Below are 13,152 nucleotides of genomic sequence, written 5' to 3' on the forward strand. Positions count from 1 at the left end.
GAGACTCGAATGAGTTTTCCGTAGAGGTCCATTGTTCGAAAAATGTGTCGGTACGTTTCATTGGCTGCATTTACGCGTAGAGAAAGAATACACGTAAATGCACTTGCCGTCTTCTTCGAATGTAAAGTGCAGGGAGTGGGAGAAAGTGTGACGTCTCCGACTAGTGTTATTTACGGTCGTCGTTAAAACGAACTTGGAAATGTTGTTTTCGTTTCTATATTTTAAGGCATATTTCCAGTATAAGAATAAATTGTAACTTTGTTACTATAAAATGCTCACAGAACACACCTTAAACTAATAAAATTAACCGAAACTTAAACGAGTTTAAAGATAAAGTTGTAACATTCATTTTATTGATAAGTTGTTATAAATTTCTTGTTACTTAGTTTGGACCCGCCATTCCGGTTTTTGGCATTTTAAAAGATCACTCCGTTATTACGTAAACGAGAAAATTTCGACAAAAAACAACGCGTTGACCGTCCTTGTTAACGACAGATGAATTTTCGAATTCACTGTACAATCGTATACGCATCGAAGCGTACGCGACAATACACATTAACGGTGGGTTAAAGTGTCATAAACCTAACGACACGTACCGTCATGCCGCGGCCTAGACGAATTGTAAACAATGACTAACACTCCGCGTCTATTTATATTCGGGGCGACGCGTCACACCATCATCTCCGTAGTAAGTGTGACTTTTGCTTTTGCAGTGATGTAGGTGGACGAGCAGTATGTCGACCAACGCAACGCCAGAAGCACAGAGCGGTGACGATTGCCTGCCCACCACCAATCGAGATTCGCCCATTTCCAGCGGAACCGGGAGCATGCGCGGCTGCAACCACGGCAACAGGACCAGCGACAGCAGCGACGAGTCTCACATCTACGAGGACATCGGCGACAGCCAGGGACCGCCTAAACTGGCGCCCATCAGCGGCGTCTTGGGCTCCAAGGTGAGAATACTTCTTTCCACTCGAGCCAACGCCCAAAACGCCAAATTTTCCTATACTTTTCCATAGTAAAAGGAGGACTTGGCCTTTTAATCGACGCCCTTGGATCCCAAGGGGTTTACAATGATCGATAACCCTCCTCTACCGCCAAACTAACGGCCCGATTGCCCATTTCAGGACAGGTCGGTGGTTCGTCCGGTGGCCTTCAAGCCGGTGGTGTCCACTCCGTCGGTGCGCTACGCCACTCCGGCGCCCAGGATGGGTTCTTCGGCCCAGCCCAGCCCCTACAGCAGCGTGTCGTACCCCCTGGAGGACGACCACCGGTCGCTGACGTACTCGGTGGACAGTTGCATCAAGATCTCGGACCTGTTCCAAGGCCAGGTGACGGGCGGGGGTTCCGGCTTTCAACTGGACGACTTCACCCAGACGCCGTCGCCCAGCGACAGCGGCATCGCCGAGCTGGAGGCTATGCTGAGAGAGAAGGATTCTGAAATCTCTTACCTGCGAGAGACCCTGGAGCAGAACGAGCAGGTGATATTCAAGGTGTACGAGGAGAAGGAGCAGAGTTGGCAGAGGGAACTCAAGAGACTCAAGGCGGTGTACGAGAACAAGCTGAGAGCCTGCCAGCAGAGAATGGCCAAGGCCGAGCAGATGGTCAGCGTTCAAAATTATCAGGTGAGCCATTTTTCCCCCCTTCCCAAGAACAAATTCGAATTGGCCCCCCCCCCCCCCGCCTTTTCCCGCCGGGGGGGTTTAAGTTCAGTAAGTTAAGGCAACGCAACACTCGGGCGATCTGCCTAGGGGCAATGCCTTCCGGGAGGTCGTTTTAAGGGTAGCTGGCCCCAATCAGGCCGTAAAAAACGGGAAAAAAACCCGAAAAACGCAACGGGCCAAGCCCCAAACCAACAACCCAACCCCAAGGGTCCGGGAAAGGAAACCCCCCGCCAACGGGGGGCCAACCCGGAAGGGAAAGCCCGGCCGAACCGGTTGGAAAAAAGCCAACCCCTTGGCCAACAACCAACGGGAATGGAAATTTCCCCCAATCCGGCCCCAACAAAACACCCCGAAGAAGCCACCAACCACGAAAAAAAACCCCCTAACAACCCCCACCACCCGGACAACAACAACAATAACTCCTCCCCCCCCCCCAAAAAATAGAGAAACGTTCGACGGACGGACCGGAAGGAAGGAGGAACGAGCGAAATAAAGCCACTCACGGCCCGAGCGAGCACGCAACATACACATAAAGTACGGAACTGACGAAAAGCAGGAAACCCAAGAAAAACAAGGAAAACGCATAATTAAAAGACGTAAAAGAGGCAAAAGTAGCAGAAAAAGGAAAAAAAGCTAAAAAAAATAATAAAAAAAGAGTTTTAAATGTAACATAATTATAAGGGCATATTTTTGGCAAAATTCCTATCATTTAAAATTTAATTGGTACTCCACCGGGTATGTTCGAATCGAATTTTGCAATTGTTTTCTCCGGCATCCGTAATTGCTAATTTTAACCGCTTCACTCGATGACTATAAACTATTTTTGTTATTAGGCTCCATAAATTTTCTGTCGGACTTCTAGAAGGCCATTCTAATACTTTTTTTTAACTGGTCGAAATATCCAATTTACTTCCACCGATTAAAGGTCCGAATTCAATTATTTTGTCATCGACCCATTCGTTGTTTGGCTTCTCTTTTCACAACTTTTACCCCATCGAAGATTTTGTTGCTGGTGATACGAAATCCCTTTCATTCGATTGTTCGTTGCGAGTACATTTAATTTTGAATAATTTACAGCCGATAATACTCTACAAATGTAACCGTCCTTTTAGTTTTGTCTGCTACAGATTCCAGCGTATCGACCGATTTTCTTTCCAGTTCTTATCTTTACTTCTCGTTATCGGATCGTCCGGAAATTTATAAAATTTCTAACCTGGATGTTTATTATTATTGACACCGAGACAGTTAACAACAAAAAGTCAATTTTTGTTGTTAGCGGTTCCCGAACACCGGGACCACTTACCCTTAAAAAGATCCGACGGGAGGCATTACCCCTAGGCAAATCGCCCGACTGTCGCGTTGCCATAACTTAATAAGCAAACAATTTTTACACGATTTAGACGAAAAGTGTACGCCCCATTAAAATGTTCAGGGCTTTGTCAAATATGCTAGAACTTAATACCCGGCGTGTGTTTGTATCTATTTCGTATCCGTGGCAATAATGTTAAATTTCTGGCCTTTCCTTTTGTCGGGTTTAATCCGCCATTTTCTGACCTCGAACTTACGGGTGTCTCGGCCTCCGCGTATAACGCCGTTTTAGTGGGTGGCGGGGTTCTAAAACTTTTATTTAATTTGGACGGTTCCCAATATCGGACGGCTAATTCGATTAAATTTTCTCTTACGTCACCCCTAATTCCTTAGTAATATAGGAATCGAAGGAGCGACAAAATATAAATAAATTTTAATTAGGAAAATTTTAGTGTTTGACTTTTTCTTCGGGGTGCGCGGAGTTAATAGTAGTGTAGCAACGAGTTTCGTAACTTTCCCGCTGTTAAGTTATTTTTTAAATAACAAAGTTTTCATAGAATCAAGTATATCTTTTTAATTATTACAAAATGGTTATTTTCAGGGCGGGAACGAATTTCAGGAAAAGTTGTAAATGACAAATTAACGATTTTACTGGTTATATTAAGTCCGACCCATCTCGTGTATCGCACCTTTCGGAACTGAAATCTAATAGCATCGATGCCCTTCGTGCCAAATTTCCTTTCTTCGTCCCGTTTATTTATTATTGTTTCGAAACGGAGATTTGCAAAAAACCCGGGGGTCAAATTTGATACCATTTAAATACTTTCTCGTTACGTATACGTAACAGCCAGGAAAGTAAAAGTAATGATCAAATCGATGTTTTGTCTCGTTTTACTTTTCACGTTGTCGCTTATAACGAGTGAAAGTGTTGGAATGGTGCTAAGTTTTACTCAAAACACGTTTTCGACACTAAACGAAAAATTCCGTTTGGGACAGTCTTTTTCGTTTAATATTTCGGGATGGGATAAAAATTAACAAACAAAATTTGGCGCGGTAGCTTGCGTATAAGAGGCATCGGTGCTACTAAATTTTGGTGGTGAAAGGTCGAGGGGTCGGAGGGTGAAAGAGAGGGTGGGTAACTTGTCGTGTCTCGAGTCGGATCGGACTTAACATTTATAATAGACGGCAAAGTAAAAAATTGCAAGAGGGAAAGTATGGTCAATCCGGCAAAAATGACCCCAGATTTTTACGTTTTAGCACTTGGGACGTGTTGAAACGTCGAGAAATGCAAAATTCTGTATGTATGTTTGGGTGTGTTTTGGCACGATTTCGTTCACCATTTGAAGATTAATACTCCCGTGCTTTTTGTCGAAAATTTCTGAAATTTTACAGGAAAGTTTCCGCATTAGGGGTTGAAACTATTAAATTTTTAGTGGTTAAAGGTCGCGGGAGTGGGCAGATAATGAGGGACGTGTGTATCTCCATTAGGGTCGGACGTAATGACGGTTTTATCCCTTACCACCATTTACAGTGTGTTTTTTTATAAAACCCAATCCCTACTTTCAAAATCAAGGCTTTTGCCATTTATAATAGATACAATTACAACGATTTTAACAGATGACGCCACCAAAATTTTAAATGTTATCCGGTACTTTCAAAATCCGGTAACGATAGCCGTAATAAATAAATGACGCTAATAATATAAAAGTTATTTTTTAAGCAACATCTCGTAACACCGGGAAAGTTGCGCGACTCGTTGCTAAATATTATTTTTATTAAAGACAATATCTTTGGAATTTCAGATTCAGCAAGAGAAGAGGAAACTTCAAGTGGAACTGGACGAGAGCAAGAAGGAAAAGGAGGCGTCGGGGGAGCAGATAGAAAGACTACGACAGGAACTGGCTATTGTCAAGGCGCAGTTGGAGGAGACGGAATGGTCTCTGTGTCAAAAAACGGGTGAAGTGTCGCTGTTGAAGTCGCAACTAAAGGATTCTCAGGGCGACCAGACGTCTCGCGTGGCGGAAATGCTGACGCTGAAGTCCCAGCTGAGGGAGACGAGACAGTTGCTGGAGGAGAAGGAGAAGCGGGAGGCGGAACTGGAGGAGAGACTCCTCCAGGCCCAGCAACAGCTGGAGCAGGCCTTGCAGAACTTTCAGCTGCAGAGTCGCGAGATCCAGTTGGACAGAGAGGGGAGGTGCGGCGCCGTGGGCCAGATGAAACAGGAGGTGGACAGGCTGCGAAACGAGCTGGCCACCGTGGGCAGGGAGTACGAACTGGCGCGGGAGAACATCGAAATGGAGAGGATTCAGTGGATGGAGGAGAAGGAGAAAGTCATCCGCTACCAGAAACTGCTCCAGCTCAATTACATTCAGATGTACAAAAGGAACAAGACTCTGGAGAGCGAAGTGGAACAACTCAGTCTGGAACTGGAACTGGAAGGCAGGGACGCCAAATCGCTGGCCAACGGCGAGTCCCACTGTTGACGTCCGAGGCGGACTGGGCCAAAAAACGCCAATATCTGTGATACAAAACACCGTAAACTAGGAACGGTCTACGCGGTTGTGCCTCTGTGATTTTTTAATGCGCCCGCCTCGACTTTTATGTCAACCTTCAAATGCACAAAAAGGGTCCGGAGGCATCGCCGACCGGGCGCAAAACCCTAAAACTTCGCCTCGCGGCCACAACAATTCGTGCCAAAGTCCGCTGTCGGCGCGGGAACTGGTTTTTATACTGTTAATTACGCAATCTTCAATAAAGGTAATTGAAATATCCAAGTGCGTCTGTAAAACGGTGAAAAATTAACGTGCTTCATTAAATTTTTATTTTTACATATTTCTGGAACATAAGTACAGATCAACAACTGCGAATGCTACATATAGTCACCAAGCTATCTATTTTCTTACGTAATTACTTGTGTTTCGTCGTTAACACACGATTAAATATATTATTCTACAGCTGCTCGATTCGGTAACATTATAAAATAGGGACTAGATAATCGAATATTTACAATCTCTAAAACAGCAATTTCCTCTAAGAATGCAAAACTCTAACTTTTTCCACAATAAGAATAATTCACACGTATACGGTAATACGGATAAATATAGTGCATGCCACACGGGAGGAAGATAGATCACAGTCATTTTGCAACTTGGCACAGTTATGTATAAATGTTTACAAAAGCACTTAGGCCGAATTTCTCACCGACAACAACTAGATATTGCGTTTGAACTCCGATTTAAAGGGTGAAACGGAACAGACGATTCCACGCAAACTTCCGGGAAAGAAAGGCCAAACCAAATATACCGAAACTTGTACCGACGGCCCAAAATCCGACGGCGGCTGAAGGGAGGAGGGATGGAAATTGGAAAAGGTCGCATTTTAGGTCGTCGGTCGCATCCGAAGGACTAAAAGGGACCGGTGTCAAACGATATTTACACGGGTTACCACGCGGAATAAAACCAAAAATAATTCCGTTTCCGGAGGAGAACGGAAGAGTGACGACGAAACGAAGGGCAAAAAAAATATAAATAAAAAATATTAAAAGAAACCGAAATATGGCACGGGCACGGCGGAAACTACCGATTAAGTAATGCGTATCCGACGCTATTTACATAATTATAAACACGATCTGTACAGTTGGATAAACGACGACACGACGACAGAAACACACTTATAAATTTCAAAGATACGAATAGGCGGGGAGGGAAAGCGATAACGGCAGCAGCATGATGTAAGTCCGTTCCGTTCCGTTTCTTTTCCGTTTTTCCTTTTACTCCGACGCCCCCAGACGGAAATTTACGGATTCCGAATCCGGACTTTTAAATTTAACGTAAGTAGTGAGGAAATCTTAAATCTTATCCGTTACGTACCACCACTCGCGGCGCAAAATCCTTACCATATTTCACCCGTTACGTTTGACTTTTCCAATTCCGCGGAAATTCTCTCCGCTCCAAATACTAAAACCGAAAGTTTGGCAGTCGTTTCTCCAACCCCTTTCGGATTACCGGAAGATATTTACGTCACCCGGTCTCGGCCAAACGCCATTTTTTCGATTATTACGTAAAAATTTCCCACTCCACCCGTTTTAATAGTAAAGTCGAAACTACGAATGGGAATTACCCATCCGTTACTCCTCTCCGCCTCCCACAGACCGACGACGTAAAGGTCGTAATTATTTAAGGAATTTCTTATCAGAGAGTAAATTTTCGTAGATTCGGACGGGGTCGAGTAATCTGCCTCCGCGCCATTTTTTTTTATTAGGACGACGGAGAACGTAACGATACGTGGAAATATTCGGCATTTCGTACATCGGATACGACGAATGGGGGAATAAACACTTTGAAATTTCATAACACTCGTAAAATGGAACGAGGATACAATAGAAAAATTATTTTTTAAAACAATAAATATGCGGCCAACGATTCTTTAACGCGGTTTATATATGTATACATACATATATTATTATTATTATTATTATTAAAATCTTTAAACTTTAAGCTATAATAACTTGGTTTTACCAGCTACGGTTTTTGATTGGGGCACCAAACCGGTAGGAACGATCGGCGGAAGGGCAAAGTAAGGCCCCGCCTGTATTCTCGTTATGTTTTCACAACTCGCTAGGATTAAATCGACGAACGAAAAAAGGATTTCTGCCAACTTTACCTTAAAGCCGCTCTACTTCCCAATAAATAGGAATTTCCTTTAAATTAAAATACTTTAAATCGTTTTTCTATTTCCGAACTCGGGTACGGAATTATTTCGGACCGGGTGCCAAAGCGTAGAGGGAGGGAGGGGTACCATCGGACTAGGATTTAAAATCTGCCTAATTTTCACACGGACCTGTTTTTCTACCGCGCATTTAACGGTACTTCGGCTTTCCCGGACAATTTCCTTTCTACCCGTTCCGAATTTAGAAAGACCGGAAACGAACGTGCCTTTTAAATCCGAAATGGCGGAAGTTTACGCCGTTTTCGTCGGGCGTAAAGAAGTTTACCAGAAACCCGGGGTTGGTTTGGCTCCGGCCGAAATCTGACTAGTCGCGCACCCGAATTTCCTTCGCTCCTCGGTCCCATTAGGGTTTTTTCCCTAATTACTTCCGCTTTTTCCTCGGACCGGATCACCGGTCTAATTTCTACGGGACCGGGCCCGTTGGAAAATCTTTCCCACCCGGCCGACCTATTTACCGACGGTTTTCTTCCCCGGTCCGCTACTTACATAATGCTGCAGATAATTATCGAACGATAATTTTTGGCATATTATTATTATTATTATTATTATGGCACGGAGGACACCGAATAATACTAGAGGCGACGAAGGAAGTTTCCCTGATTTCCGGAAGCGGAAACGGGAACGAAATACTGTTTCTTATGTATAATTATACAAAGAGACCGGCAGGGGGCGTCGGCCCTCCGACGGAAACGGGGCTCTGCCGGGGTTTTTTCGAACAATCGTGGGGAAATGACCACTTGGACGACGAACCCGAAAGGTCGCTACACCGTCGTCTCGCGGAATATGCGAACGGGAGAACCGGGATACTTGACGTGAATGTATCTGGTGAAGGTGGCGGAGTCCGGACTGGTCGGAACCGTCAGACTGATTCGAGGAAGCGTCAGATTTAAGCTGTCGCACGAGAGTAGATGGGGCGATGATGCGGATGAAAAATGGCGGTGGGCAACTTCTGAAAAAAACAAGAAAAATCTCCCATTAATTCCTTTACTTCCGTTTCTCTTCTTCCTCCTCCCGTTTTGCCCGATAAACCTTTTCTTCCGCCGTCCGGTCGGAAAATTACGCGGAAGCGCGTGGACGAAACGCTTTTCGAAAAGATTAAACTCCGTGGAAATTTAACCGTCGCCGTAAAAAACACTGGAATCCGCCTGGCAATTAACCATCGACACTTTTCTGGATTTCGTCGAATTTTCTGGATGGCCGCCACTCGGAAACCCCCCACTACGAGCCCGGGCCTTTTAATATATTTGATACGAAACTTCAAGTGCCAAAAAAAGTTCGGCTTATAAGTTTCTTAAAAACAATGGGAGTTTCTCTAAATAAAGAAATAATTTACGGTAAATAAAGGGTGGCAAACGAGAAAATTCGTACGTACTAAAAACATAATTATTTAAAAACACAGGACGAATTAGAATTACGGTTAGAAATAAATAAAATTTTCGGCGGACAATTTAAGTGCGTTAGTCCAGCGCAGGCCTAGAAACGAAAGTTTTAATAATTATAAAACAATTGCAAACTCTGCAGGCCAATTTAAAACAAAAACGTGCAAATAAAGAAACAAACGGTAATTTAAATAATAACAAAACATAATAATAAAACAGACAAAAAGGTTAAAATTAAATCAAAATATAAAACAAAAGGAAGAGAACTTACTACATGCAATTTACATGCATCAAACGATAATGCAGTTGGAAGGGCAACAACTCCGTTTTAGTTCCCGACTGGAACGGAGGTAAGAAACGTCGCTGCGGACAGACAGACGGCGCTTGCCGTCGGCGGACAAAACGGCACCGTCGAAGCGATTGTCTCTGTTGTCCGGGGCGGCTTCGCCCTTCTCCGTTCTACCGAAGGGATCGTAAACCGTCGACCTTCCCACTTGGGTTTTGCCATCGCGCGACGGAGTGTCGTCGCCGTTAGCGCAGGTGGCGGAATGTCCGTTTCTGAGGAAATTGGCGCCCATCTCGGCGTACCATTCTTCGGAGGAGGAGGAGTGATGGCTATTGAAACGACTAGACTGCGAACCCACGTGCAGTTGGTTGCGCAGAGGAGCGCTATCTATCGACACCCTATCTAACTGAGGACTGTTCGTTATCCAGTTTTCGGTTACGCTTCTTCTCTTTTGCTTATCGTTACCGGAAATGGGCAAACTGCAATAATTCCTATAGCCCGACCGTTTGTAGTTGCTGGTCCATATTTCCGGTGCGGGGCATATAACAATTGTCGGTAGGAGTAGAGGATTAAGCGTACCTGTTGCGGGCAGGAGTCTAAACCATAATAGGACTGGCTACAAAAAAAAACAAAGAGAAATTCAGATGTTAAATATTTTCTACGTAAAATAAAAATACAAAAATATATTATATGCCTATTCTAATTCGTTAATTTAAATATTTTTACACTAGGTTTTTTAGACAAACCAAAACTTACCCGAAATAATTCGACATCGGTAAAATATCTGTCGTCTTTTGGCGTGAAAGACGACGAAATAAATGAAATATTAAGTTTAAGAAACAAATAATTACCGACACTTTTCTGAATTTTAACTTAAAACATTCTTTATTTCGTCTTCTCTAACACCGAAAAAAGTTTTAAAATCTTCTAAAAGTTATAAATAATACAATATATATTATATATTATGTTATGAATAAAATATATTTAAAATTTCTTAACGTGACTAAGAAGTAGAGACTCAAAGTGTGAGGGAAATTTTATAGTACAGTAACTAATATACGGCTTTTCTGACAAAATAGAACAAAGATTTCACTCGTTATCCTTCTATATACACGAAATTCCACGTTATTGGGCTGCAATTTGAAAAAGTTGTAGACCTAAAAATTCCCACCGTCGTGGGTTTGTGTGTCTTTCCGAAATCACCAGAACGGAGTTAGATAGATGAAAGCAGAGACCACATACGGAAACCTTAGGGACAGGAGGCCCAGATTAACCACATACGAACTCAGATGCAAACCGGAAAGCCACGTTATTTCAATTCAAAAATTTTCTTCCAAAAGGAGTTAGACGACTATGATGATGTACCAGGGCAAGTCGCTACTAATTTGATGTGGAGAGCATGTATTTTAAATTAATTAAATTAAATATGTGATTAAAAATTGCAGCCCTGCAACGTTCCAATTACTCGTTAAATATTAAATACTTGTTGTTTCAATTTTTGTACTTTAAATAAATAATATATATATATATATATATACATACATATATATTATTTATTTAAAGTATAAAATATAAGAATTGGCTACATACATAAACGCGGGGGATGATTTCCTAGACGACAAAGCGCTAAACGTTAAATGAGATCGTTTTAACAGAGCGTTAAATGAGATACGACCGTTAATGATAACGCCGTTAATACGGCGTTAAATGAGATCATTTTAACAGAGTAAATAGGGATGGGGGAACACGCGACCAAAAACAAACAAATTTTACTTTAATTTTAAGTTATTTTTATATTAATTTGCCCACTAATATATGTCAAATAACACACAAACTTATGCACACAAATGTAAAGTTCATTTTTTGTGACGAAGGTCCTGACATTTCTGAAATTCTTGTTTTCTTTTTTTTGCAATAGAGTCGTGAAGTTTCATTTGTCGCTTTTTTCTTTCCTTAATTAAACAAATGTCGGTAGCGGAAGATCGCAGCCAAAACGCCTCGGTTTGATTTTGCATTCTCAAAATCTGGATCATTCGCTACAATTTGATCGACGATTTCGTTATCGTTACCAAACTTTTACTAAGGAAATCTGTAGAGAAATTTTTTGGGTTCTTCGTTTTTAGAATCTCTATTTTCCAGTTCCACACGAATTCCATGTTCTGCCAATTCTCGAAGGTCGTCGTTGGTAAGGCTCTCGCCAGAAACCTGTGGTAATTCCTTAATATTCCTCTCGTCTACATCTCCTAGTCCCGCTGTATCGATTAGGTTGACAATTCGGTCGGCCTAACGATACGGCGATAGGCTCTTCTCGTTGAGAATTTTGGAATACCTTCGGCCGTAACTTCTTCGGCACTTCGTTCGCGCATTTATCAGTTAATTCTTGCAAGCGAAGTCGATATTTCCTATGGCATCCGTGATGTTATATTTTTTCCAAAATTGCACCAAACAAACAGATTTAAAGAAAGTACACCTTTTTGCCACCTTTTTCTGATTGATTCTTATATAATACGATTATTTACGAACACGAACCAATGAAATGCCGCGATAATTTAAATCGGCGTAAATTTTGAGTTTTTTTAGGCTTCGGGCAGACCGCGTTATATCGAATCAGCGTTAAACGAGGGTCTTACTGTAATTGTAGTCTGTTTTTCTTTAATATTTTCTCCAAGCGTATCTTTTATTTCGATATCGCAATATACATTAAAACACCGACGACGACGTGTCGTATTGTAGTATTAATTCTTTAACGTAACAAGTATAGGGAGTTGACCATCCACCTCTCTCTGAAGTAAAATAATTGGCAATTAGTTAACTTAGATTCCGACTCTCGAATCTGGTCCAAAATACAAACATAAACGAAAAATAATGTATCGTGATAACGTCACAATGCCAGGCTTCTATTTTTAATTTATTTAACTTAAAATATATTCTCGCCGCCTCAAACTAGTACTGACTTGCCTCCGTACCTCATACTTTTCCTTTAACAATAGAGTCATGCCGGCCGTCGATCTAACACCTTTCGAGGAAAATCTTTGAATTCAAATAACGTGACTTCCGGTTTTCATCGGAAGTTCTGTATATCGGGGCATCCTGCCCCTAAGCTTTCCACATTAGGTCTCGGCTTTCATCTATCTTACTTTATTCTCGAGATTAAGGAAAGACAGTCAGAAACAGACGAATGACAGTGGGAATTTATATGTCTACACTTTTACCATAAACTTTTCCAGCTGAAATTTGAAAAGAAAATTTATTTCTCTCAAAAGGACGAAGTAAATCTTCGATAGTCGGCTAACGTAAATGCGTAGATGAGGGTCACACGAAGAAACTTTCACTTCGTCCCTTTGAAGAGTATTTTCACTGTTAAAAAAATAAAATAAAATTCCTATTCGTGATAGAAAAATAAATATTCTAGTTTGATCAGAATCAGGTTAAAGCAATCCCTTTCACACACACACACACACACAAAGATAAATAAATAAAAATATATGTAGCACGATTACTGTCTTTTATGGTTTCGTTAGTATTTCATTATACTCGTTTAACAAACGTACAGTACCTTCAATTTACGGTACTGTACAATGTATTTGTACAGGTTTCGTCGGCAAATTCCAGTTCAAAAACAAATCCTTTATGTATTATAAAGTTAAAAATAAACAAAATAGTTTTTTAAAATTACGTTATTTTTACTAGCATTTGTAATGGCCGCTTTCAACATAAATCCAAGAATGGTTCCAAGAATCGGTCATCCCACCCAAGGAAAAAGAGTTAGCAAGGAAAGTTCTGAAAG

At 41.8% G+C, this 13,152-nt stretch overlaps 2 protein-coding genes across 5 annotated transcripts in view; one reads left to right on the plus strand and one right to left on the minus strand.

Moving 5' to 3' along the window:
• LOC111640457 (leucine zipper putative tumor suppressor 2-like) overlaps nucleotides 1–5,747 on the plus strand; it is a 35,551-nt gene extending 29,804 nt beyond the window's left edge. The window contains exons 2-4 of one of the 2 annotated variants that reach the window (XM_023386468.1): nucleotides 714–953; nucleotides 1,128–1,625; nucleotides 4,775–5,697. In XM_023386468.1, coding sequence (XP_023242236.1) covers nucleotides 735–953; nucleotides 1,128–1,625; nucleotides 4,775–5,455 — 1,398 coding nt within the window. In that variant the 5' untranslated portion in view covers nucleotides 714–734 and the 3' untranslated portion in view covers nucleotides 5,456–5,697. Of the gene's footprint in view, nucleotides 1–713; nucleotides 954–1,127; nucleotides 1,626–4,774 lie in introns of both variants that reach the window. The other variant, XM_023386467.1, reaches the window with a different exon arrangement.
• Nucleotides 5,748–5,770: 23 nt separating this feature from the next.
• The window catches only part of LOC111640456 (type I inositol 1,4,5-trisphosphate 5-phosphatase-like), a 78,181-nt gene continuing 70,799 nt past the window's right edge, over nucleotides 5,771–13,152 (minus strand). Inside the window, exons 14-15 of one of the 3 annotated variants that reach the window (XM_023386466.1) lie at nucleotides 9,945–9,981; nucleotides 5,771–8,649 (exon numbers count right to left, since the gene is read on the minus strand). In XM_023386466.1, the coding sequence (XP_023242234.1) occupies nucleotides 8,462–8,649; nucleotides 9,945–9,981 (225 nt within the window). In that variant the 3' untranslated portion in view covers nucleotides 5,771–8,461. The other 2 variants (XM_023386464.1, XM_023386465.1) reach the window with 2 other exon arrangements.

Source organism: Centruroides sculpturatus, unplaced genomic scaffold, assembly GCF_000671375.1.
Source record: "Centruroides sculpturatus isolate CEXI.00-Female unplaced genomic scaffold, Cexi_2.0 scaffold1437, whole genome shotgun sequence".
Lineage (NCBI taxonomy): Eukaryota > Metazoa > Arthropoda > Arachnida > Scorpiones > Buthidae > Centruroides > Centruroides sculpturatus.